Here is a 27,737-nt window from a genome sequence, read left to right as displayed (position 1 = left end):
ATCCATCGATTACTTACAAAATAAATACACAGAATTACAATGTATTTATTTCCTGATATACATTTTACCTCCGCCACCTGTTTCTCTTCGTATATGCATTTGCTAAACCTAAGTAGCATCAATGCAAAGTAGTTGCCTGTCAAAGCCAATATTTCAATATCATTTGAGAAAACAATTCATCCTTGAGAAGTTGGTATTCAGAAAGCTAAACATGTATATAACTTCATGAAAGTTTCAACAGAGTTTTTCACTAATAGTCAAGTCCGACTGAAAGTCATATTTAATTCCAAGTGTCAATGGGTAGTTTTTGCATTTACTACGGAGAAACTCTACAACGCACCAATTCCTTTGAAAATGCAATTAAAATCACAATGGAGAGCCGATAGGCTTTTTGAACAACATGCCCCCATTTTCATGATGAATTACTGTACTTTGTCCTGGGCAATAGCATCTCCAATAACTACTGAAAGTATTAAAATATAGAAACTACTCTAAACAACTATACCATGTGCACCTTTGAAATCATATTGCATTAGAATCAGATAGGTTTACCATAATACAATGGAGTCATAGTAATGAAAGACCTTCAAATGAGTTACAAGGAACAGTATGCCGATGGGTTAAACATAACATCTCACACCAAAGAGTTGGACATCACTTTTCAATCCTCCTCATCGCTCTTCTCCTTCCCCTCCACAGTACCTCTCCTCTGTCTCACCACCTGTTCTCCACCGTCTCCTTCTCCCTGGACTCTCCCAGCTCCGTCTGTCTCCTTCCGGGCTCCAGCCGGAACTCCTCCCATCCCCTCGGATCCAGCCGGGAGACGACCTCCACCAGGCAGATCCTCTCCTGTCGAACGGCTCCTGGCTCCATGCGGATCCACTTGTGCGGCTCCAGCAGGATCTTTCTGGCTGCCATCCTCCTCCAGCTGCTCCAGGAGCCGTGGATCCTTCAGCTCAGGGCAGATCTCCAGGAGAGCTAGCTCCAGCAGGTTCTGCAGAAGAGGAAAAACAGGGAAAAGATTATTAGTCTCTGTGCTTATGTGGATAGATACATGTAGATGTATGCCCAACATTAGGACTTTGTCACTGAAGTTATTCTCAGCTGTGTGGACATAGAGTAAGTGGACCTTATCAAGCTTACCGGTAATCGCCCTATTGTTCAAATAAAGTGATTCAAATTTATACATGTTTCTTTCCTGGAAACCTTGGAACAAGGCATCCCTTTCACCTGTCTGTCATATATAAACTTAAATACTTAGAATCAGTGTGCATAATTGTTGCTAGGTCTGGGAAAAATCTGGCAAGCTTTCAGGTTGACAAGACTAACATCTGTTTCAAAAGTATGCATAAAATGAATTCATAATACAGATACTTTACTGGCCTATTTGATGACAATGCGTATTCACTATCAAGTGATTCAAATTCATAGCTGTTGGTTACCAGATGGCCTAAAAATAGAATATTCCATCAAGTAATGAACAACAATACAGAGAATCCAGATAGCATGCATTCCTTGTTGCTATGTACATGCAAGGAAGGCTTCTGACAAGCTTTTGCATGTCAAGGATGAAGTTCGTTTAAAAAGTATGCATGAACTTTTACATAAGTACATGTAAGTGCCTTTATTAGAATGCAAAATATATATTTCTTGTATGTAGGGCACCAGGCCCCACCAGGATGTAGCTAGGAATTCCAGAGGGTGATGCAAAACTGTACTTAGCAACTTAAGATCTCCTTTTCTTTTTACTTCATTTACATTTATATTTGTAGTTGCTATATGCAGGGGTGGATCCAGGATTTTCCAAAACAGGGGGGGGGGGGCACATTTTCCCAAGGAAAAGTTTGACAAGCAAAAAAAAAAAGGGTTTTAATCCGAAATTAAGGAAATTTCATCCATGAAAATGTTTGACAAGCAAAAAAAAATTTCAAAAGGGTGGGGGGGGGGGGCACACTTCAGTTTTAACAGCATTTTTACATTACAAATTTTAATTGTGCCTCTCAAAGGGGGGCACGGGCCGGCTTTGCCCCCCCCCCCTGGATCCGCCAGTGGTTATATACAGTGTATGTATTTAATGTATTTATGTATTTCCAAAGGAACTGTTGCTGCACTATCGCCATGAGCGTCTCTGGACGATGTGTGCGCTTAATAAGACATCACTATTACTATTAATATTATAACAGTATTCTTCATTTGAATGTGTACATGAGATACATGATACTGAAAACAAAATTACACCTTGCAATAAGAATTCCTCATAATGATGACAAAAATAATAATACTAGTATGATGATAATAGTAATGATAACAATGATAATACTCATCATTACCATCATCTTTATCATCATCATCTTCATCACCATCATCATCGTCATCACCATCTTCATCTTCATCATCATCATCTTCATCACCATCTTCTTCATCATCATCATCACCATCTTCATCATCATCATCATCATTTCATCATCGTCGTCGTCGTCGTCATCATCATCATCTACACTTGCACAGCTCATATCACATCATCTAATGTCCTGATGCACTTCCAAAGTACTTTGGATATTTATTACCCTGGCTTCACTCCAGCAAGCCTTCATACACCACACAAGCATTTCAATGAATAAATTCCTACCAGGTACCCTCACCTGGATAGAGTGCGGCACAATGTGAATATAACCGCTTTCACACAGTAAAAAAAAATTGCAATTCGAATGATGATTCCAGTGAAAAATAAGGCTAATGACGAATTTTTTGCAAATGTGAAACCAAACTAGAACATGATTAGAATCACGAACGCTAATCACAATCATGAATACAAATTCTACTCCGGAGGTGAATTCCAGTTAACTTTCACTCAAATTACGGGACGAATTTTGCGTGTGAAAGGCTTTGCCTCCAAAGCATATTTTGGGTGGCGGAGCCTACGTGACCTTTCAAGCACTTCCGTAAATAATATAATTGTCATGCACTCATTGTAGTTTGTATTTGGGATGCGGTGCTTTGATTGTCACCAGGTCACCAAGGACACATACCGCCTACGCTCGGGAATTCAAATTCAAATCAGTTTTCGAGTGAGCGTGTGAAAAGTCCGATGATTCTAAAGACGAATTGCAATCATCATTACAATGATGATTCAAGACTCATGTGTGAAAAGGCCCTGAACGTGAGCCAGAACCAGTAGGTCACAAATAGAGCTTCCAGGAAAGCCTTGTGAAAACTTTCTCCAACGGAATATTAAAGGAAACCACCTAAAATAATTCAGAACTAATTATTACTGCAGTACTATGCAGTGTCTCCTTTGACCTTGAAATAGCCAAGTTCTTGTAGAGCTGCACTCTATAGGTTCTCATTAAACATTAAGTACAAAATAATCCTACCGAATAATAATAGGCATTTATATAGCGCCATCTACATGTATCTAGAAATATTCTATTCTGAGGCGCAATGTTATTATTAATATTACCACCGCTTTAGCTCGAGCTGCCTTTCAGTGCTCTTGCATTCAAGGAATTAATCCTGCCGGTTACCCATTCACCTCACCTGGGTTGAGTGCAGCACAATGTGGATAAATTTCTTGCTAAAGGAAATTACGCCATGGCTGGGATTCGAACCCACGACCCTCTGTTTCAAAGTCATAAGACTAATCCACTGGGTCACAACGCTCCAACATATGAATGGTCTGGTTTGCTACTGAGGTAATAATGAAATCTCTCCATTGAATCACCATACTAATCCCATATATTCAAGGATTTAACTCTTGTTTCACAGTATAAGAACCAAGATATTAATTTCATATCACAAAATACGAAATAAATACTGATTGGGTGACTTTGTAGGTTCCCTCATAAGCATACCGACCAGGATGTGCATACATGTATATACATGAAACTGTTTGTGAAATTAAGCAAAACTTTAAATCGTCATAACTTACTTTATGAGAGAAAATTAATATACAAAAAGATACTGTTCTCCAATAAATGTGATGGAGGATGGAAGCTGCTCGAGAGAACTTGTGGATCTTGGAAATACTACATTTACCTGACTTGATTGATTGACTGATTGATTGACTGACTGACCGATTGATTGATTGACTGACTGCCTGCCTGATTGATTGACTGACTGATTGATTGACTGACTGATTAATTGATTGATTGACTGACCGACTGACTGACTGCCTGATTGATTGACTGACTGCCTGATTGATTGACTGACTGATTAATTGATTGATTGATTGACTGACTGATTAATTGATTGATTGACTGACCGACCGACTGACCACCTGATTGATTGACTGACTGCCTGATTGATTGACTGACTGATTAATTGATTGATTGACTGATTGATTGAACTTACTTATTTTCATCCAATTTTGATGAAGTTTTCAGCATTAAGCTAGTTTGATTTTTCTCTAGTTTCTTCAAAAGCACAAAAAGGCTATGTGCACCTGTTAACGCTTATTTCAGTGCACAGAACAGGGTAGGGGTGTACACATACTTCTTGAAATTTGATCTAACGAGTCTTGGTAAGAGTTCCAAATGTACCCCCAACTAAAATTGAACAAAAAAAATATGGAGATGGTTTAAAATAATATCCAGCCCTAACCTAGAGCATTTGCGATGGAAAAGTGGAATACATACCAAAATATGGCTTTATTACGTCATATTTTTGTGCAGGATTTAGCATGTGCGATTGTCCAAAGACATCAGTCTATCAAGTCAGAAAAATCAAAGTACCATGGTCTGAAGGCTAGTCCAGTCGAACAATCGGCTCATAACCGCTATAAACACTTCCGCTCTCAGCATTCTCTCTCTAGCATAGAGGACAGGTCTTGACTGCAGTTCCAACGAAGGCAAGATAATGATTTCGAGAGTGAAACCGGAAGCGATTACACTGGAAGTCTCAACATCATTTCATTTTTCGGCAGAGGTACATGTGGAGCCCTTCCTGAGTCTTAAAACGAAAAAAAAAACACCCAAAACATTGTGAACTCACATAAAAGATATGTTTGGTGGTCCTGGTATCTTGGAGGGATTCAAATATCTTGATGGCTCCGAGTCGACTGTTGTGCTTACCTAGAAGGTTCTGAAGAAAATCTGTACGGAAGAAGAGAAAGGAACAAGCTTGACAATGCCATCCGGGGGGGGGGGGGGGGGGGAGAAGGGGAGGGGCTCTCATTGTTATCTGTGTGACCAGCCACCCTAAAACCAACAATAAGTCGCCAGAAGTGAATTTTGAGATTTTATTTTGAGCTTGAAAAAGCACATCCTACGCTTTGAAATAATATCTAACTAGTCGACACTGATCAGCAAAACCCCACGCAAGTACTTGATTGCATGTAAGCAACATTTCAGTGTGCTGTTCAGTGAATAAGGAAAAAACAAGGTTTAAAGGTTGGGGTTCATTCATGCAAGATATGTGCTCGCTGTGCAAACTATATGAAACTTCCAAGCTGTCTGGGAAAAATGGTTTTAAACAACCCCTGTATTTCATCTTTTATTTTACTTTACGACTTTCAAATTTTTTACAGTAGGAAGAATAGTTACTCCTTGAAATATGCTAATTTTCTATTTTTTTAATTTATGATGATCAAATAATTATTTAAGCTATTAACAGAGAACCTTCCCAGGTGACCTATTGTTGGTTTTTGGGGTGTCTGATATCATATGTAGTCTTGACACACTGCCAGATTGACAACTTGTCCTTTACATAGATCGGCCGAGTACATGTAGCAATGGACTCTGACTGTTACCATGGTAACTGTCAGACAATGACAGTTAAATTGGGACTTCTGACTCTTGCCATTTCAAAGGGTCACAAATCCAACCCATGACATTCATTTCTTCAACAGATATCAACTTTGCATTTAAATTGTAAATAAAGGCATTTAAATCTAAATAGATAATAATATTCTAAATTTGGCTGATGAACTGACATATTCTAATTTTCTGCAAGCCTCTTGAATAAATGAAGGCTGTACTTGAGAACAAGAAAAAGTTTGCTACACATAGCTTTAAACTGTTATTGCAAATTTATTATCATAACAAGTTTTATGAAACAGGCCAAAGATGGGCATAACGCACCTGGCAGGTTTTGCAAGAATTTTTCCCTCGCCTCTTTCTGGGTAGCCCTCTGCTCCTCAAGACTTGGTGGCTGCTGGGGTGGGTCCAGGACCCCATCGGGCCACATGGAATCTTGGTAGTAACGCAGGTAGAAGAGGATCATGGGCTCGGAGGTCAGCCAGTCTACGGTGTCCCTCAGTTGCCTGTAACAACAGCAAAGTTTGAAGGTGGTGCTGCTTTAAGGAAATGTACTCAGTTTAACAAATGGTATAGTCAGCAATGTAAATAATATGTTTACTATGACAAGGGATATCACTTAGAATTTATTGAAAAGCCTGAAAATCACCAAGAATGACAATTTTCCTTCATAAAAAAGGTGTTTTCTATGGCAAAAAATATGTTGAAAAGTTCTGGGCCCCATCTCACAAGAGTTGCCATTGATCCAATCAACTACAACTATGGATGGCCAGCAACATCTAAAATGTATGTTAGTTCAAAATGTTTTCTAGATATGATGTACATTCATGAATTGTTTTCATGACAATTTGGAGTGTTCTAGAAAAAATTAGGACAGTGATGGATTTCTATAGATTTACGATGATTGGATCAATAGTGACTCTTTGTAAGACGGGGCCCTAAATTCAGACTTTAGTATGAAAAGTGGCATCCCTACATTAGACATCCACATTCGGTTGTTGATTGATTGATTGAGGTTTAAAGATACAAACAACACAAATTGTCTGAATCTTAATCTGTAAAGTTATATCAAAAGGCAGGTTTTGTTTTCTTATTGTTAGTTACATGATCAATGGATTAACTTAAATTGGACTTCAGAGTATGGGATTAGGATTCAGGAACTCACTTGTTGATTGTCCTGCCAAAGGTTGCCTGGACAAAGACGATGAGAGTCCGTCTCAGCCATCTGAACATGCCATGTAGCTCAAAGATCTCACTGATCAAGCTGTACAGAGGTTCGGCAATGGAGTCTTTCCTATCCTGAGCACTGTAAAACAATTTCAGCAGCAGGTGCAATCTAGTTTTGTAAATATTGATTGTTTATTTGTGTATAATTCTAAATCAAGTTATGATATAGTAAGCTCCTTGAGTTGAGGGCAGTTCTACAGAGTACTGCTATGTCACACCCCTATAGTATATGAGTCTATCATGAAATAATTTGTGTCTGTTCTCTAGTTCATATAATATGGTGTAATACTCTCATATGATTTCGAATAAAATATGGATTAATATTTTTATGACTATCATCATCACCATCATCATCATCATAGCCATCACCATCATCATCACCATCATCATCGTCATCATCATCGTCATCATTGTCATCATTATTATCATCATCATCTTCATTATCATCATTATCATCACCATGCATCATCATCACCATTATCATCATCACCATTATCATCATCACCACCATCATCATCATCACCACCATCATTATCATCACCATCATCACCATTATCATCATCATCATCATCATCATCAACATCATCATCATCTTCATCATCATCATCACCATCATCATCATCAACATCATCATCATCATCATCATCATCTTCATCATCATCACCATCATTATCATCATCATCACTGGTTGTGGTTGAGCCATTCATGAAGTGAAGAATGGAGAAAAATGGGCTTGAATATACAGAAAGGTCTATTACTTCATGGGAATATCCTATATCATAATGACATGCACACCATTCAATTGCATTTGTGTTTACTAAAAACTTCTGAATCCAAATCAGGATTTAGCTCGATACTTTATCTTCTTCAGCAAATATGGTACATGCTTTGTAGAGCTTCGTCATGTATGTTATCTACATTTATATTCTATTCTTGGAATTCCTGAGATATTAACAATATGTATAATTTGTTACGTCACACATGAGCAGCTCCCCCTATGTGTAATGTGATTAAATTTCAATAAAAGTGGGTTTTTTTTCCAGAAAACTAAAAATTATTTAATTTGTGCATAATGCTTTAATCATCAAGAACCATTTAAAATGGGAGTTCATTGAATTTATAGTACAAAAGCTGTGTGGCAAATACTCCCATATAATACATCAAATTCCAAACTTGAATAACTCTCTTATCCTTCGATAGATTAAAAATAAATTAAACCAATATCTTCCTCTAATTTTTCTGATATCATTGAAACACCTATATTTTCAGTGTGAACTTTCCCTTCAGACATCACATGAAAGGGTCATTACTGCTCTGACAGGACAAACTTACAACCCTTTAGTCCCAAGGAGATGAATAAATTACTTACATCTCTTCTTCCGCATCGCTATCTCCTAGATTAGATCTATCATCTTCAGTTGGTGAGTTCTTGAAGATACTGGCCAATGAAAAACCACCTTTCTTTACCTCTTGGCTAAATAAAAAACATTAAATGATTGGAATTTTTTTTTTTAATACCTCCGTAGCTTTCATAAAATACAAAATATATGTTTACAATATTATTTTTTCTAAGACATGATGTTCATTCTTTATCCAAGGGGGGACAGGGGGACGCATCCCCCAAACCCAAAATAGTAGGGGGAAACAATATCAAATGTCCCCCCTTCTATTTTTTTACTTTTATGATGGAAAGAAATACATCAATCAAAATTGAAATAAAAACATGTATTTTGGACGAAATGACCTTACACTTTTTTTTTGCTTGTCAAATTTTCCAGCCCATGGTACCCCTACCGTTGGGGAGAGATTTCTGCCCTTGATCTTAACTGATATTAACACAAATTTCCAGTGCATTCCCGGTTGAGGATATTAAGCTTTGGGCAAAAGATGGTTTGCACTTAAGTGAGTGTACTTATATACATGTAAGAGTACCAACAGACACTAAACAGAACGCAATGTCATTACGTTGACCAGAGAAATCCGTACTGAATGTTTATAGCAGAGGAGTGCCGACACCCACTGAACCGAACGTGAGGACAACAAGGCGACCAGCGACATTTGCATCAAATAATTAAAGAAAGGGAGTACCGATGCCTTAAGCTCATGGCTTACGCTCATGGGAACCCCAAAATTCCCTAGTAAAGTCAACGGCTACGTATGCCTCATTCAACATCATTATTTATTCTCACATGATTTTTCATTTCATTAATTGATTTCTGTTTCACAATGTTGTACATAATATAATAAACATAACATAACATAGTAAAGAATATTAAACTATTATTATTATATATTACAATACATATTCATGTATTGCTCTTTTTCTAGTGTTCATATGTTGCATGTACTGTATGGTTTTTAATGGATGTGAATAAAATGAATTTAAAGATAAATACCAGTTGTGGTAACAATCTCAAAATGAGTTTGAACAGAATCAAGTAAAATTACCACCCAAGTGTTTGTATCTATAAATAAAAAAATATGTGCCAGTTGGCTCTGGAAAAAAAAGGTGTAATGCTGAGAAATGAGCAAAATAAGGACAGAATTCCATAAAATGTTGGGTATTTTCCAAGCAATATTAATACACTGTCCCATATATGCCTTTTTGTGTTAGTGATTTTCAGAATTATCGGTTTTCGGCTAAGATTTCATGATTTCACAAACATGAGTTGATTTCAAAGTACCAGAGCTGGATCTAAGATGATATGGTGGTAATTAACCTTGATTTTAAAAGATTTCTCAAGAAATAATTGTTTGCTGCAATTACTTTCTTTTACCTTTAAATTGAAAATAAAATAGCTCACTTGCTTCCCCCACCTTTCTTTGCATGTGAGTCTCATTCTAAACATACTTGATTCTTTGCTGTAGCACATTTTTGTTTTTTATATTGATTCTGTTGAATATTGATTGATTAATAATACTACAAATTTTATCTCTTCAGAGGAAGCTACTAATACCTTATCATACTTTGGGGTTTACCAGGGACGTGTCAAAAAAGGAAAGAAAAAAAACTTACACTGGTGTATCAATGAGGATGTTTGGTTTGGGGATGAGGAAGGAGTAGAGAGCCTCACTGTGCCGTAACGTAGCATCCCCTAGAATAGCCTGGATCAGAAGAAAACAGGTAAAATTCATATACATGTACATGTAGTTTACAACACAGATATTTGAAAGTTTGCATGGTGGTACAGACAATCCCGGGAGTGCATGCAAATAATCATGTTCCACTGAAATAATTCTTTCTACAGCTTAAACAATATTTTCTAGATATGATGCATAATGGTACATTCACTGTTTTCTTGACGATGCAGTATGCTTCTCTTTGTTTTCAAAGGACAATGTGCAAATTTCCTAAAGAAAAAATCATGACATTGATGGGTTTCCATATATATACTTGAGGCTGATCGGATCAATCGTAACTTTGTAAGACGGGGCCCACATGTTGCGAAGTCTTTACGTGATCAAGATTAATAAAAAAAAATGAGAGGTGAAATACTGACAGGACCATGTATATATCTTATCCTTTTGGGCCAATCGTAATATATGTAAAATTAACAGGGGGTTAATTTGCCAGAATGCTTTACAAATCACTGTGGGATCATGTCTATGAAGTGCAGGGGTCAATTTGTGCTAGTCTACAGTGATGTTACATATCATGTAGTGTAAAGAAATATCTTAAAGTTCTCCTTAAAGGACAAGTCCACACCAGAAAAGTGTTGATTTTAATAAATACATGTAGAGAAAAATCAAACTAGCATAACGCTGAAAATTTCATCAAAATCGGATGTAAAATAAGAAATTTATGGCATTTTAAAGTTTCGCTTATTTTTCACAAAACAGTGATATGCACAACTCAGTGTCATGCAAGTTAGTCAGTCGATGATGTCCATCACTCACTATTTCTTTTGTTTTTTATTGAATTATACAATATTTCATTTTTTACAGATTTGACAATAAGGACCACGTTGACTAAATCATATAGTATTAAACAATGCTGATTCCACATTTTCAGGGATGAATTATTCGCTCTTTCACTTGGCAATGAGGAGAAAATTAGAATACAAAAGAAATAATGAGTGGATGACATCATCAGTCTCCTCATTTGCATACTGACCAGGATGTGCATATAACTGTTTTGTGAAATTAAGCGAAACTTTAAAATGTCATAACTTTCTTATTTTACATCCGATTTTGATGAAATTTTAAGTGTTATGCTTGTTGGATTTTTCTCAATTTATTCAAATCAACTTTTTGTTGGGGTGGACTTGTCCTTTAAACAATTAGTAGAATATCAGATGATCATGCACATGTGTTCGTTTTCAGGTTTTTTTTCTCATTTCCAACAAAAAAGGTATAAAACACACGGAAATACCATTAAAATAAGCAATGGTAGTAAGAAACAATATGCAATACAAAATGACTTTGTATCAAAATTATACATGTACATTTCAAACTCAGATGGATCATGAAGTATTGTAGCTTGAATAATGTATCGAAGAGGTCCACTGTGAAACTCTGTTTGCAAACTGTGCACCCCTCAGATGTTAATATTTAATAATAACAAATTGCATGATCAGAATAGAATTAGAAATTAGAATAGTGGCAAATAGAGAAGACAAACAATGTATCTTCAAGTACATCACAGACGGCATAATCTACAAAATTGTAAGGCCCATTGCTCCAGAAAATGTTTTCGTTAATCATCTATACTAATTTATGTCAAAACCACAATCTTATTTATTATTCATTTTGCATATTATCAGTGGAAATGACATTGAAGAATATTTGATTTAAAAAAAAATCAATAGTTATTTAAAAGTTGAAAATGTCTTACTGCAATACTTACAGCTAAGTGTTTTTGTAGCTCACTTCTTGATCTTTCTAAGAACTCTTTCATGGTTTCCCTATTGAATAGCTTCTTATTATTCTGAGGTAGCTTGACCTTGGCTAACCAGTGACTGCACTGTATGGAGTAGGGAAAAAAAAGAAGAAGCGGTCACTTACTTACTTTGTACAAAGCTATGATTTAATAATATGAAGTATTACTAGAATATTACTGGGTCTATTTCATAAATCACATGAAAACATAAGGGGGGTGCTTTACAAAGATTTAAGTATGACTTTAATAGAGTCGCACTTAAATGTCTAGTTGTGTGTATTATAAAAGGTACATGTATGACCGCTTTGGTCAGATCATGCCCAGAGGACACGCACTACTGCGCAGTAATCAATAAGATTGCGCGTTACATATCATGTACGCGTCGTCATTTATGTGCGACTCTTAAGTCATACTTAAATATTTGTGAAACACCCCTACATGTAAGTCCACTATGATTTAATTAATGACAATACATGATACTCTAGTGGCATTAATTGGACCATCGCACTTCGTCCCGAAACCAATCAATATTTGCATCAATTGGAGATAAACCCGACGGACTCGGACGGTAAGCGACGAAGCAATGAATTTACATCCGGTTTATGCCTGGCGACGGCTTGCGACGCATAAGGGATTTTTTTATGACGTGCCTTAATATTAAGTGCATAATAACTGGTACAGTGCTCTATGCAGTTTACAGTGAATAAAAAAATACAAAATATAATATACAAATTGACCAAACACATGCCCTATAGCAAAAAAGTTATTTAAAAAAAAAGACAATAAAATGACAACAAAATGACGTACTTGTATAACTCTATATAAGAACCATGTTACATATGCGTTGAAAGTGAACAGAGGCCGGCCCCAGAGTTGGTTTGACGTACGTATATATGTATAACACCCCCCTTATTTAAAAAGCTGGAATGACACAGACTGAGTTGACCTCTGAATGTGGTTTGGAGCCTGCCTGAGTCCGGCCGGCCTCAGTCCCACTATTGATATCTGTAAAACCCCCAATCGGACTCAGGCCCACTTACAGTAAGGGCGGAAGTGGTGCGATAGTGAACCATAGTTATAGCTATGATGAGTGAATAAACAATGCACAATGTTTAAATGAAAAGTCAGGTGGCTTGTGTCACATGAATACGCACCATGGTGATGGCTTATGTGTATAAAGGTTTTGGGGCAGTTTCAAATTGCAGGTGTGAAGGCGAGTCCAAGGCTGGCGTCGGGGCTGGCTTCAAACCCGACGCAAATGTAACAGTGGCCTAAGCCAGCATATAACATAATGTTACTTGAAATTTCAAAGAAAAGGGGCATCCTGTGTTATCATAGAGGTACAGTTGTACCTTTGTCTAGATCTGGGTACCGTAACACAAAGGTTAGCGATTAATCGTAGGCTTGATTTTCACGATTGATTGTACATTGTAGTCGATGCAATCAATCATGTCTATGATCATTGCTAAGCTTTGTGTTACGGGCCCCTGGACGTATGTGACTATTACACGTATCTCATACCTCTAACCTTGACAGACAATATGAAAAAAAAAATGACAAATTTTCTTTTCCCAAAATATATGAATAATCGTATGTAAAAGAAACTGGTGGGTGTTTCATAAAGCTGTTTGTAAGTTAAGAGCGAGTTTAAGAACAACTGGTGATCCTTTCTTGTGGTAAATGATATTCACCATTAAATGTTCATTGGTGATTAATTAGCATGGAAGAAAGGTTCACCAGTCATTCTTAAAGTCGCTCTTAACTTACGAACAGCTTTACGAAACGGCCCCAAGGGTCTTGTAACACAAAGGTTAGCGATTAATCGTACGCTTGATTGTCATGATTGATTGTACATCGTAAGTCAATGCAATCATTTGAAGAAAAATACGACAAATGCTAAGCTTTGTGTTACAGGCCCCAGTTGTTAGGTATGCTATCCCATAATGCCTACCTCTTTGAGTTTGTTTTGTAGATGATAAAACTCAGTTAATCTTCTGGATACCACCCAACCAGGTGTGGGGATTCTTGGATCAGTGGGATGTACAACCATCAGAAAATAGATCTCGGACTTCCCATCGGACACATCCTGGATCTGAAAATAGGTAACAATGCGGTTGTGCTAAAAAGTTAGTGAACCCCACCACAAAATGCACTCCTTCAGACTGAGTGTTGAATGTATACAACAACACTATAATGCCCGGTGAGTCCAGGGAAAGAAACTTTATATAATGTATTATATCCTACATAGATTGAATCCTGTATAGTGATTGGTTCAAATAGCATCATGTGACCATCTATATTTCAACTATGATGTTGCGTGACGTCAGACCTCGATATATTTTTCGCTATACCAATATTCTGACGTCATTATTTCAGAAAACTGGATATTTAGCTAAACTCTCGGGCGCACCGGCCAGCGAGCTCTCTCTCCCGGGCAAGTCCCATGATGCGTCGGCGCAGGCACTAATCTGCGTTCGGCTGAGCGCGGTGGCTCAGAGAAAAGTAGGTAATTCAACGCAAGTAACCGGACTTTGCAAGCTCAACGCATAGATTTTGGTTGTAAATTATTAAAAGTAGGATATAAAACAAATATACCAGGCGTTTCATTCGAAAGCATAGTGGGAATTATTAATCCTCGGTTGGACTGGCAAAACTACTATATTTCCCTCGGGGCTTCGCCCCTCGGGAAAAATAGTAATTGCCAGATCAACCTCGGATAAAATAATTCCACTATACTTTCTCAAAGCCTGATATATTTGTTTAATATTTCATCACCTGGCTTCACAATTAAAGGCATAACTTAACGTTATAAAAAGGTAATTAAAAATAAAACAAAGGAGAGATGAAATATACACATGGATGCCTTTCTATCAACCTAAAAACTCTGAAACCAACCCAAAAATCAAAAGAAATACTTTTGATACGTTATAATAAAAGATTTTGTGTAATTTCTATCGTGCCGATAATAATAGAACACATAGGTGTATGTGATGAAATTAAGATGGTGTTTCCGGTCAATTTATATTTCACTTTTTTGAAGCACTAAATAATGATTTTCGGACGTGATTTTTACTGGGCTTCATTTTTGTAACATACCACAGACACAGGTGACAAGTGGGACCTCGCAGCTCAGATTTTTTAAAAAGTCAAATCAATGTTAGCCAATGCCTTTAAATATCTAAAATGTGGCAGAACTTGGACACTTTAAATGTGTTCATTTTCTGGTGGGGTTCACTATTTTTTTAGCACAACTATACGTTTGAGAGATTAAAATTTCTCACCTTTCCCACCATCCAACATTCTTTTATAGGACTAACCACATGGTGAACCATAAACAACCTCTACGAATTGCATTCATCAAATTTTGTACAGTAGAATTTATATTATTAATTTATTTAAAGGGGGAGCGAAATGACTAATGACCAACACTTGTGTGGTCTTTTATTGAATATGTGCTGTGCATAGCTAGTCTTAAAAGATACCTTTTGAGAAAACTCTTAGTAACACAGAGAATGAAATACATGTAGCCTATGATTTGATTTCTGTGGAAAAACAAACATGGTTATTGAGAGGAATAGTACCTGTTTCGCTACTTGGTAACATAATCAATGTGATATGAATGTATTGAGTAGTAAGTGAATTGGTGTGTTACTATTCAAGTGGGTTTTTATCACAAGACTACACTGCTTTGGAATATTGCATTATGGGTAATGAATCTGGCTAGATACATGTATGAGTAGTATGGTATGAGTTGAGGACTTGAGGAGAGGCAATGAAGGCTGCTGGTTAGTATGCATTTTAAAGGGGAAGTTCACACTGACAAAAAGTTTTTGGTAAAAATAGCAACAACAAAAAAAACAATTTGAGAAAATTCCATCAAATAATGAAAAAGTTATTAGAATTTTAATTACTTGTTTTGTGACGTCATATGCGGGCATATCGTATGGTAAAAAATCAATGAAAAGTCATTTTCTCAGAAAATTGAAAAATGTTTTTTTACTGTATCTTCAGTATATCAATAGCAAAATCATTTCAAACCTGTTTCTACAAAGAAAACAAAAACAAGTCATCACAGACCATTAAAAAATTGAAATGTATGCATTTTATATAACGTAACATATGGGGCAGCTGCTTGTTTATGATGTCAAAAATCAAAAAATTTAAATTCTAATAACTTCCTCAATCTTCAATGGATTTAGCTCAAACCTTCACCAATATTTTTCATTATATTTCTGCTATTTTTACATTAAACTTTCCGGCGTGAACTTCCCCTTTAATGCAAAACAATCTACATGGATTTTCATTACAAGGCACAGGCACTGAGGGAATATCTTACATCTGGGAGGCAGACATCTATCCTCCATTTGTCGATATGTTCAGTCCAGAGATCGGTCTGTTGGATGTACAACTCAATCCTCTTCTTCTGCAGTTTTAGGTTCTCTATTTCATTCTCTAACAGTTGCTCCATCTTGGAAGAAAGAAAAGAAAACATATCAAGATTCTGCCAGGCTTAGTCTTCCTTGACAATATATTTAAACAAATACATGTATACAGAGAAAACATCTTGAGGATTTGTATGGAAATGTTACTTGAAGGTAAAGTCCACACCACAACAAAAAGTAGATTTGGATGAAAAGAGAAAAGTAAAACAGACACAAAGATGACAATTTCATCAAAATCAGATAAAAAAATAAGTAAAAATATTTTAAAATTTCACTTATTTTCACATAAAGAATATGCACGTCCTGGTCTGTACGCAATAAAGGATACCAGAAGATATATGAAATATCATCATTTTTTTCTGATTGTGTGAAACAAGGTTTGAAATATTGTATAGTTCATACATTAGTAAGTGGGTGACATCATTGACTCTTATATTCATATCAGTGTTGTGCATCTAACTGTTATGTGAAAATACACAAATTTGAAAATGTCATAAATGTCTTATCTGATTTTGATGAAATTTTCAGCATTATTTCTCGTTTGATTTTTTTTCTAATTATCAAAATAAACTCATTTGGGGGGTTTGGATGCACCCTATAATGACTGGTTACTTAGTTATGAACAGCAGTTGGGGATGATCATTTCTCACAAAGACAAAAAAAAAATCCAGTTCTACTTTTGAGCTAACCAGCCCAAATTTGCCACATTGTATTAAAGTTTACATTCAACCCGATGGGAATTCAGAGGCTCTGTTTTTTAGTTTTTGAGGGCTTCAGGGGCTACATGTAATTTGCCCCAAGCCCCCGGTATTTTTTTTCTTCTCACCTTAGATTCGACACCATGTGAGCTCTTGAGATTGCTGAGAGCCTGTGTCTTGTTGCTTAGCTTCTCTTCAATCCCCTGTAAAGTGCTCTCCACGGTATTCCTCTGATATACCAGACTCTCTGATGATGGCAGTGCCTGGCTGGAGATCGAGGAATCCTGAAAAAAACAATGGACATGTGGGTTTATTTCCAATTCGTCCAATTGCCAACTCGTCTACTATCATTTGGTCTACAATCAGTTCGTTCACTCACCACATGGTGTAATTGTCAATTTGTCCACTCACTATTTAGTCTAATAACCACTTGGTCCAATAGTCATTTAGTCCATATACCATTTGGTCTAATTGGACTAAGTGTTAATTGTGCAATATGAATGATAATAAAATGGATGTGAGACCAAAGAACTGGTTATGAGACGAAATGGTCATGGACGAAATGGTGATCAGACAAATCGATGATTGGACCAAATGGTTAATGACCCAAATGATTGTTAGACGAAATGTTGGACGGACGGAATGGCATTAGACCAAATGAAATTAGACCATGTGGTGAGTGGACAAGTTGGCAGTAGATGAATAGGAAATTTACCATCATGTGCATGAACATTCCATTGGGTGTTTTATAAAGCTGTTCCTAAATTATGTACAAGCGACTTTCTTGTGGTAAGTGATACACACCAGATTTCCAATGGCATTGAGAAATGGTAATCAGCTGTCCGTGAAGTCGTTTGTAACTTCACGAGCAGCTTTATTTAACACCCACCTAGACCACGTAACACAAAGCTTAGCAATGAATAGCAAATATGAAAGAACACTTGTGATTGGTTCCTAGTCAGTATTCTGAACTAAATGCATGTGTAACATTGATCTTCATTGATCAGTCCATTTAGCGATTGATCGTTAATCTTTGTATTATGGAGCCCTGGGGCCCGTGGCAGAAAGAGTTGCAATCAATCGCAACTCTAAAAATAATGCGCAACTTGATTTCCAACCAATCAACAGCGCGCATTTGGGACTTACGATTGAATTTTTGACTTGCGTTTAAACGCAACTCTTTCTGCAACGGACCCCAGGACTTAAATGCAATAAGTGTGGCAATTTTTGCATTCTCCATAATATTGATCTATAGACAAGGAAACAGCAGTTTATACATAATTGCAAAATAGCATTATGCCATGTTCCTCTAGTTCCACAATGAGCAATGGAGATCAATGGAGAATGACAAATCTCAGTTTATTTGGTCAAATCATATCCAATCAATGGGGAATAGTCACGTTCTCTGTTGCTTCATAAATCCATACAATCCTCAGGTCTGTCAGCTCGTCTCTACTTGCTATACTGCAATCTCATAATTCATGGGAGGATTGATCATTTCTTTCTATTGATTCTGATCTACAGGGGAACATCAGCAGCATTCAATTGCATTCCCCAACTGTCCCTTGATAAGAAGACTGTGAGAACATGGCAACGAGACCCCCCCCCCTTATGACAAATTTTACAAGCCTTTGCAGCTTGATACAGAAAACTTTCATCAGTTGGGGACGATAAAGGAATGAAACCAAGCTGCAAAGTTAAATAATTTTAAGCTTCAACCAACCTTGATGATTATTTGGGGCGAGCTTTCATTCATCCACTCCTGTGGACTTTCTCAAGCCAATTGATCAGTCACAAAATTTGCTGCCTGTGGCAGTCTGTGCCTCCGTGTTTCTTGATCACTGGACAGAATCCAGTACTAAATAGAGACTCTGGATATACACTGTCTCCAATCTTCGGTCCAGTGATCAAGTAACAGAGGTACAGACTACCATCGGCAGCAAACTTTGTGACTGATCTATTGGCTTGAGAAATTCCAAAGGGGTGGACGAAAGCTCACCCAAAATTGTCATTACAGTTGGTTGAAGCTTGAAATTATTTAACTTTGCAGCTTGGTTTCATTCCTCATCCCTCTCCACTCCTCCCCACCCTTCATGATGATTATTCTACAAACCTCTCTGAAACTGCTTTTTAGCTCATCCCTGACCGAAGACGAGAATTCCTCCGACCCTGACATTGGAGCCAGTTCATTGCATAGCTTGATATAGTTTTCACTAACAAGGAAAGAAGGATAGTATACAAATGTACCAGGCTTTGAGTAAGTATAGTGGGAATTATTCATCCGAGGTTGGACTGGCATTACTATAGTGATTTTGCCAGAACAACCGAGGATGAATAATTCCCTCTATACTTTCTAAATAAAGGCCTGGTATATTTGTTTTATATCCTACTTTAATAAGTTAGAGCAATAGATCTTGATAATCTAGTTCTTGTACTCTTAGGTCATCCTTTTTTTAATCTGAATCAAACCAGCTGCGCTGACTGACCTACTTTTCCTGAAGCTCTCAGCTACGCGCTCAATGAGCGGAATGCGCCATCATGATCTGTGACGTCAATGATGGAAAAGTCGACTATTTCATCATTGACGTCACGGAATAGCACATTTTCTTCGGTGGGCGTTTCATTTCGATTCAATTTATGTAGGATATAATGGTCTTTATTTCATTCATCACCCTCCCCCCCTCACGTACGTGCAGTCGCCGCTGGCTAACGTCAGCTTAATGGACGACGCCATATTGCCAGATTCAGGCAGATTTGGCCCGCGCCCTCACCGGCTAACGCTCGGCTAAAACTCGAACGCCATTCACCCATACACTAATTCCCCTTGATTACCGTTGTTAAAAACCTCTGTCAAATCTTTTCCAGCATTTTTATGAATTAGCGATTGATGTTTTTCCGTTTATCAAATATCCTTCATTATACACATATTTTTTTCATATTTATAACATTTTTATTTTAATCACAATTTCAGTCCAAACGCGGGTCAGTTTTTGTTAACCCACGTTGTTTGTGCATGCCCACGTATAGCCTTACGCGTATTGAAAGGAATGATGTTGGGTCGAAAAACAGAATTGTTATTGTTTGTTCCTTGTTTGTTGGGGATGAAACTGTGATGGCGACCAGTCACGTTTGACTGTACCGCCAAATATTTAAGATTAATTAATTAAGGTCAAGGTGAGATAAGAGAAATGAGCAAGGGGCATTGTGGTGGGGGGGGGGGGAGAGAGAGAGGGGGGGGGTGGTTACGAGGGCCGAGTGGGGATACAGTTTCATCATGCAGTACAGGGCGTCGATGAACACTTTTATTTTTTTCTCCAAAATATGGAAAGTGACAGAATAATCAGAAAAAGGTTGATTGGTTCTGATTTTGAAAAAAAAAACAGAATTTATCAAGATTGCTGTTATTTGATGCTTTTTCAATCAGTGCCCTAAACAGAACAGAATTAGACTTCTTTCATAATACCTACTGAACATATCCAGCTCTACAGCTCATGGTTGTAGAATTTAATTTAGTTTCTCTGATAAGTATAATTCTTTCAAACAAATCAAATTTTGATTAATCGTATTTCATTTATTTCACTCTTTTCTTTCGCCTCGTTTTTTTTTTCTTCCAAAAAATCAGGGAGCTGAAAAATATGAGAGCTTGAACCTAAAGATATGGGGTAGCTATGACGTTGGAGGGGGCGCAGCCTCATGCACTTGCAGATCCAAATCAATTTTCATAGGGGACACTTAGAGTAGCCCCTATTTCTTTAATATTATTTTTACAAGCAAAAAGAAGTCAATGAAGACATCAGGCCACCGACAGCTGCCTCGTCAAAGGGGGGGGGGGGGGCGGTCGATTATTTTGAGTATTTTTTTTTTCATTTTGTCTTCAATAGGGGGGGTCAATTAATTCTATATACACTTCTATTGTCTTTATATATGGGGGGGGGGGTCTGCTACTGAGCATGTTTTTAAAAGGGTTTAATAAGGGGCTATGATTTAACACAATAAAATGTATCATCGAGGTTAATACTAAATTAATACATAATTAATCATTGTTTTAATTGAAAATGAAAATAATAAAGGCACCCATAGATCTTAACATCTCATAAATACAGGCCTAAACCTGTATTGGAAGTTGAACAGGCATAAAGTATAAATTTTTAGCTATAGCTGATGCTTTGATCCCGCAACCAAATAATGTTATCATAAACTCTAGTAGATGTTATATCAGTCATGTCAGTGGCGTAACAAGTGAAAATAATTGAGGGTACTACGATATGGAGTATCAGGCAAAATTTATAAAATATATAGTTGCAAGCAAGCGACATAAGCATAATTTTGACTTTTGGTTACAAAAATCCAATTGAACAATTTCGCAAGATTCTCTTACCTTTTCCTTTTTGTTTTCTTGTTTGTGAATTTAATTTGGGGGCATGCAAGACCCCCCCCCCCCCATACAGCACCACTCTTTGTTGTCACTGTCTAAAATTTGATTTAAACTTTGAGAATTAGAATTTCTTATCTAAGTAATCCAAATTGATAAGACAAAAATATTTGCAGATTACTTATTTCAAAGTATTTTTATACCTATAAGTTATAACTCCCCAACTCTGCTCTAGCTGCACTGCACGTTGCCTAACGGCCTTCCACCAAAGGGCCAGGCCGACTCGCCCCGTGAGCAAGTGACCGCGTTCGCGTAAGTTCACCCGAAGCCATGACTAAATTCTGACCATAAACATCACCTAACTAATCACTCTCTGACAATATTTCAAAGTATCTTTTATTACAGTCGATCCTTTGGGCCATTAAACGATAATATTTCCAATGTTATCATGACAAACAATTTTAATGAGATAGTGGCATTGTAGAAAAAACAAATTTATAAGCACGAAATGGCACCAGATAAATCATCAAACATACAGCGCAGCGTTCGGGACTGGTGAGTGGTACGGCTCGCTTGGAGTTTTCGCCCCGACGAATTCGGCGAAAACGCTACCATTGCGCCGTGCGAATGTTCAATCTGCGGCTCTCAATCAGAGACTTGAATGTCTCTTTTTGCATTATCGAAAATGTATCATAGACTTTGTTTGATTTGTTTACAAGTAAGTTGCATATCCGTCGTGATAATTAGGAAAATCCATGATGTCTTCTTCTAATTCTGTAAAAATTACCTCTTCAAAGTGCCTGTGTCAGAAAATTGCCGGAAATCGTAAAAACTTGCCTAAAATGTCTCTTTTTGAAAGTTCATCCATGGTCTGGAAAAAAATGTTATAATTTATGTAGACGTATACCGTAAACAAATACATCCTCGATCACTGAAATGAAGTGTTTGCTAAGCTTTTATATCTCAGACCGCGTTACCATGGCAACTTGGGAAAACCTTTATTTTTTAGTAATAAAATTATGGTTTTAAGGGTCATTTTAGAGACATAAAACTAACCATATTTTGAAGTATTGGGTTTAAATTTCACATAAAACTGAATTATCTATGTTTATACTTTCGTATATGAATATTCATATTTCTTATAGAATCTTAGTTTTTGATTGGTCAATGTTTCAGTCATGGGTAATAACTGAGCGTAAAAAAATCTGAAAATGCGCATTTTATCGGCAACCAACAAGCAAGATGGCGGAACACATTAAGTTGGCGCTATGCACGTACGTGCCCTCCCCCACCCAGACCCACCAAGACATAATTGCAAGTTCTACAAACCTCTCTGAAACTGCTTTCCAGCTCATCCCTGACCGACGACGAGAAATCCCCCGACCCTGACTTTGGAGCCAGTTCATCGCATAGCTTGACATAGTTTTCACTCACAAGGAAAGAAGGATAGTGATCTTGATCAAGGAGCTGGTAGATCTTGTGCTGGGCATCGTAAAAAGCATCGGGTCCCTGCAGATGTGACGAGAAAAAGAATTCGGTAATACGAATGCTAACTGGAGTACTGGTCTGGGGCTTTAGGGGGAGCCGGAGACTCTCCAAAATAATTTTCACCATTTTTTTAAATAAACATATAAATTCAGTTTTTGCCGAGTGGTAAATAAGAGCTGTTAGATCTCTTTTTATTATTCTGTTACATAAACAATAGACAGCAAATCAAGTATTGATTGTAAGACCATCGTTACACATAGAAATAGGCGGGGGCGGAGTGACGTCACATCCGCTTAACGACGATATCACTGACCTTAGTGCGATGAACACAAAGTATATGAAACACGATGAAAAACAGTACTGAAAATTTCAGAGAGATTTGTTAACTTCCAGATAACGAAATAAGTAAGGGAGCTTGTCAAAAGTCCATGCACCGTTCTTTACCATTCTTACCGCATCCGGGTTTTCGCTTCGGCTTTCCCGCCCAACGTTCCCTTGTCTTCAAAGGAACGGCCGCCATCAAAGGCCCATTGACGCCACCGTTCTTTTGTTCGTCTTTCCTGCATGTCTTAATTTATGTCGAAAGACCGAAGAATCTATTCTAAATAGCTCCCTCTACGACCAAAACAAATGCGTGCCTTCATATTGACTGTCGGATCGGAGAGTTCGGATCAGTTTTTTGAACTGTGGTTCGCATCTATAATGGAAGTTTGGGTGCATTCATAAAGCCACGGCAGCTTAATCAAAAATCACGCACGTGTCATAAATCGTTACTGATATTTCGAATTTGCTACAATAACGATGAAAACCTCTTTTTTTTCAATTGGAAGAGAGTCAATTCATGATGTTTTAGGTGGGAAAATAAGATTCCACACATTTTCGTTTCCTAGGCCCAAGCCATTCGTAGAATTAACGTCAACTTGGAATATTCATTATTACTCGCATCTGAAACAAGTTTCGGGAGCACTCCCCCCCCCCCCCCCCAAATAAAAAGAGTAGGAAATAGAATGATAAAATAAATATGACTGGAACAGCTTGGCACTATTAGGCATAGATAGATCAAAGATGTATTAGAAACTGTTTTGAATAGTTTGTTCAATTTTTGGACGGGCAACCATTTCCCGAGGATAACATATTGTCTCTTAATTTTCTTTATCTCCTTGTTTTAAAGAAGCGGGACCAAAGGGAAGGTGAAAGAGGAAGAAGAAAACTAAGAAGTCATAGGGAGAGAAAAGGAAGGGGAAACAGAAAGAAAATAATATTGGGATGGAAGAAGAGGAAGGGTGAAAAAAATCGGAAATTTGAGAGGGGAAGAAATTTAGGATCGAGAATCAACGGGAGAAAGGGGACAAATTGGAATATCGAAATGAACAGAGGGGAAGACATGCAGTGGCCATGCTGAAACGGTTCTTTATTTTTTGTTCATTGTTCATTCAGGTAACAAGAAGAGAATGAATAAAACATGAAACCTAAAAGCTAGGAATTAAATTGGCCGCAACTTTAATCTGATTCCGAACCCCTTCTAGCAATATTTCATGAAAATATATACAGAGCAAAATAAGTGAATGAAAAAGGAAAGATAGAAGGAAAATGAGTGAAAAGAAATTGAGAGAAAACGAAATAAATAACTAAAAGATTTAAGAAAAAACATGAGAAAGAGAAAGGGAAAATCGTGTACCGAAGAAATATAGTTATCGAATTGTTAATGTAGGAACCTAAATCACTTATACCACATCAGTAATTATCAGGAAAGGAAAGAAAACAAAACCAAAATGATTATAGGGGTTGAAGCGGGCTCCTATTTACGGCGAAAAAATGGATTAAAGATTCAAAGATAAAAGGAAGAAGAATTAATGCAAGGAAACATGACAAGGGGAAGGGATAAAGAAATGAGGAGGTGAAAGATAGGTGATAAAAATGGAGAGGGAGAATTGCAAATAGGAAACCCTCTGGGCCTCTTACATCGGGGACATTCCGATAGACCGCGGGTCCGATAGTCCACGGGTCCTATAGTCCGCAGTGTGTGTAAAATTATGATCAGATATATCAAATGTCATCGAGAAGTCCAAAGGTCAAATGATACGAGACCATGGGGTTCTATCAGGTGCGGATCCATGGGGGGGCCGAGGGGGAACTGCCTCATCCCCCACCCCCAGCTCAAAAAAAGAGGGGGAAGATGGAAAAAGGGAGAGAATAAAAATAGAGAGAGGAAGATGGGAAAAGAAGAGAATAGAAAAGAGGGAGAGATGGCAGGGGCGGAAATCTCTCCCAAAAGGTAGGGGGGACACAGGGGCGGATCCAGCCTTCGCCAATAGGGGGGCGGCGGCGGAAATTTGTTTCAGCCATAATTTCCCCGATCGGCAGCTCGAAGATGATTTTTTTTTTTCTTTGAAGGGGTAGTCCTCATTAGTCACTTCTTAGCTTTATTCTTATAAATTAATATATAATATCATAATCCTTATTTATATGATGCGAGCGCGAAGCGCAAGCAAATTTTTGCAATGTTTGTTATCCTGAAAAAGATGTGTACGCAACTTAATAATTACTACGAATGCAAAGCGCGAGTACAAATGAACTGATGGAAAAAAATACCTGTTAAAGTAGCATTTAACTATCAAATAATGCGAGCGCGAAGCGCGAGCAATTTTTTTAAAACTTATTCACCTAAAGAATGGAAATTCTAAGAACTTTTTGTAACTCAAGCAGAATAGGTATATAAGTAAACAATTGATGCGAGCGAGAAGCGCGAGCGGAAAATTTCGAGATTTAGTCCTATAATATTTACTGAACGAGACACTCTATTCATGTTTTGTAAATCATGAAAAGGATGAGTATATAAATAATGCTAGCGCAAAGCGCGAGCAGAAATTTTTTATATACGTTTTGAACTGGTACCTGTTGAAAAGGTAACTCTTAAGGACTGCTTGCACTTAGCCATGAAGGCGTTACATATTTCAACAATAGAAAAGTGCGAGTGCGAAGCGCGAGCTGAAAATTTTTGAACTTTCTAAAGAAAGAATTGAAAATTTTAATCAATTTTTGTAATCGTGAACAGGATAGCTATATAATTTAATAATTGATGAGAGCGGAAAGTGAGAGCAGAAAAAAAATCGAGATTTAGACCTAAAAATTGGCCACTCTGTTCATGTTTTGTAAATCATGAAAAGGATGAGTAATATGGGGTCTTCCTACATTAATAATGCGAGCACAAAGCGCGAGCAGAACAATTTTGATATTGCGATCTGAAACTGGATAATGATTTAAATAGAGAACAAGTTGAGTATCTGAATAAACATGCGCGCGCGTGTTTCATATTTAGACCTAGAATCTAGGCATTCTAACTACATCTTTAATCATGAAAATCATGAAACTTTGATATTCCGATCTGAAAAAAGAATCAATTTCAGCTTTATATTTCAAGCACTTTGTAGAAAAATTGTAAGGTGGATATGGATCGCTCTTAAAAAAGAGCTGATATTTTCATTATTATTACTCTGAGCTTTGACATAGGACCGGGACATCCTTACATGTCATCATATGAAAATGATGACTATCTTCCTATTCCTCTTGCTAAGCGAGATGAAACAAAAGGGACAATTTGATTATTAAATTAATATCATATTTATTAATGCCTAATGAGGGCGCGAAATCTGATATAAAAGCATAAAAACTGGACATTTTACTTTTGTAATTATGAATAGGATGCATCAGTTAATATATTTTTAACCATTAATGCGAGCGCAAATCGCGAGCTAAAATCTTTGATAAACTGTCATGAAAAGGGGATTTTAAGTAGTTTGTTGTATAATCAATATTGAAACATATATAACTCGCCAATCAAAATGCGAGCGTGCAGCGCGCTAGCTGATACGTCTCAACAATCAGACCTGAAAAAGGGATATTTTGAAAACTTCATGAAAAATAATAGGTACCTGATAAATCAAATTTGCGAGCGCGCAGCGCAAGCAGCAAATGTTAATATTCAGACCATAAAATTGACATTTTTACAGAGCACTTTTTAAAAATCAATTTGTAAATCACATAAAATAATGAAAGTTCGATTTCCGAGGTGAAATATGTTTTGTATATTGACTTCTAAACTTGACATTCGAGCTCCATATTGATATGTAAGTCATCTAACAAGCAATGCGAGCGCGAAGCGCGAGCGAAAATTTTATATAGTGGCACGAAAGATTATTTTTATTTTCCAAGTCTTCCTCTCATTTTATTTTATGCACTCGTCGTCCTTCTCTTCTTTTTCTCCTCTCTTTTCCCTCTATTCCTTCTTTCTTTCCCTTTTTTCTTTTTTTTTCTCCGCCAAGAAAGGGGAAGGGGTGGTGGGCCCCTCGGCCCCCTGGTCCGCCAACGGGGACAAGGGGCGGGAAAATTTGAGCAAAAAGCAAAAAAGCAAAAAAAGGTTATCATCCCAAAAGTAAGGTCATCTCGTCCCAAAATACATGTTTTATTTCGATTTAGAATGATGTATTTCTTACCATCATAAAAGACCAAAAATAGTAGGGGGGACATTTGATATTGTGTCCCCCCTACTATTTTGAGTAGGGGGGACACGTCCCCCCTGTCCCCCCTGGGATTTCCGCCCATGAGAGAGGGAGAAAGGAAGAGAAGAAAAAAAGAGAAGAAAAAGGGGGAAAGGAAAGACAAAGAAAAGGGGAGAAGAAAAGGGGGAAAGAATAGAAAAAAAGAGAGGAGGGAAAAGGAAGAGAAGAAAAGAAAGGAGAAAGGAAAAAGAAGAAGAAAAAAAGAGGAAGGAAGAGAATAATATTTAAATAGAGAGGAAGATAGGAAAAGAAGAGAAGAAAATTGCATGCCATGAATGAATCAGCATCCTCAAATTTCCGGTACCCTTCGATCACTGGG

The 27,737-nt window shown here is 37.2% G+C and overlaps 1 protein-coding gene across 1 annotated transcript; it reads right to left on the bottom strand.

Moving 5' to 3' along the window:
* Nucleotides 1-215: 215 nt before the first annotated feature.
* LOC129261857 (sorting nexin-25-like) lies at nt 216-22,985 on the bottom strand. Its single transcript, XM_064099513.1, has 11 exons — nt 22,701-22,985; nt 17,128-17,283; nt 16,196-16,327; nt 13,811-13,951; nt 11,827-11,943; nt 9,997-10,085; nt 8,350-8,454; nt 6,919-7,059; nt 6,078-6,259; nt 4,990-5,090; nt 216-994 (listed from the first exon to the last, which is right to left on the bottom strand). The coding sequence occupies exons 1-11, from the start codon at nt 22,983-22,985 to the stop codon at nt 662-664; spliced, it is 1,782 nt and encodes a 593-aa protein (XP_063955583.1). The 3' UTR covers nt 216-661.
* Between the last annotated feature and the right edge of the window lie 4,752 nt (nt 22,986-27,737).

This window comes from Lytechinus pictus, chromosome 5 (genome assembly GCF_037042905.1).
Source record: "Lytechinus pictus isolate F3 Inbred chromosome 5, Lp3.0, whole genome shotgun sequence".
NCBI classification, from domain to species: domain Eukaryota; kingdom Metazoa; phylum Echinodermata; class Echinoidea; order Temnopleuroida; family Toxopneustidae; genus Lytechinus; species Lytechinus pictus.
This window is presented reverse-complemented; position numbering and strand designations above follow the sequence as displayed.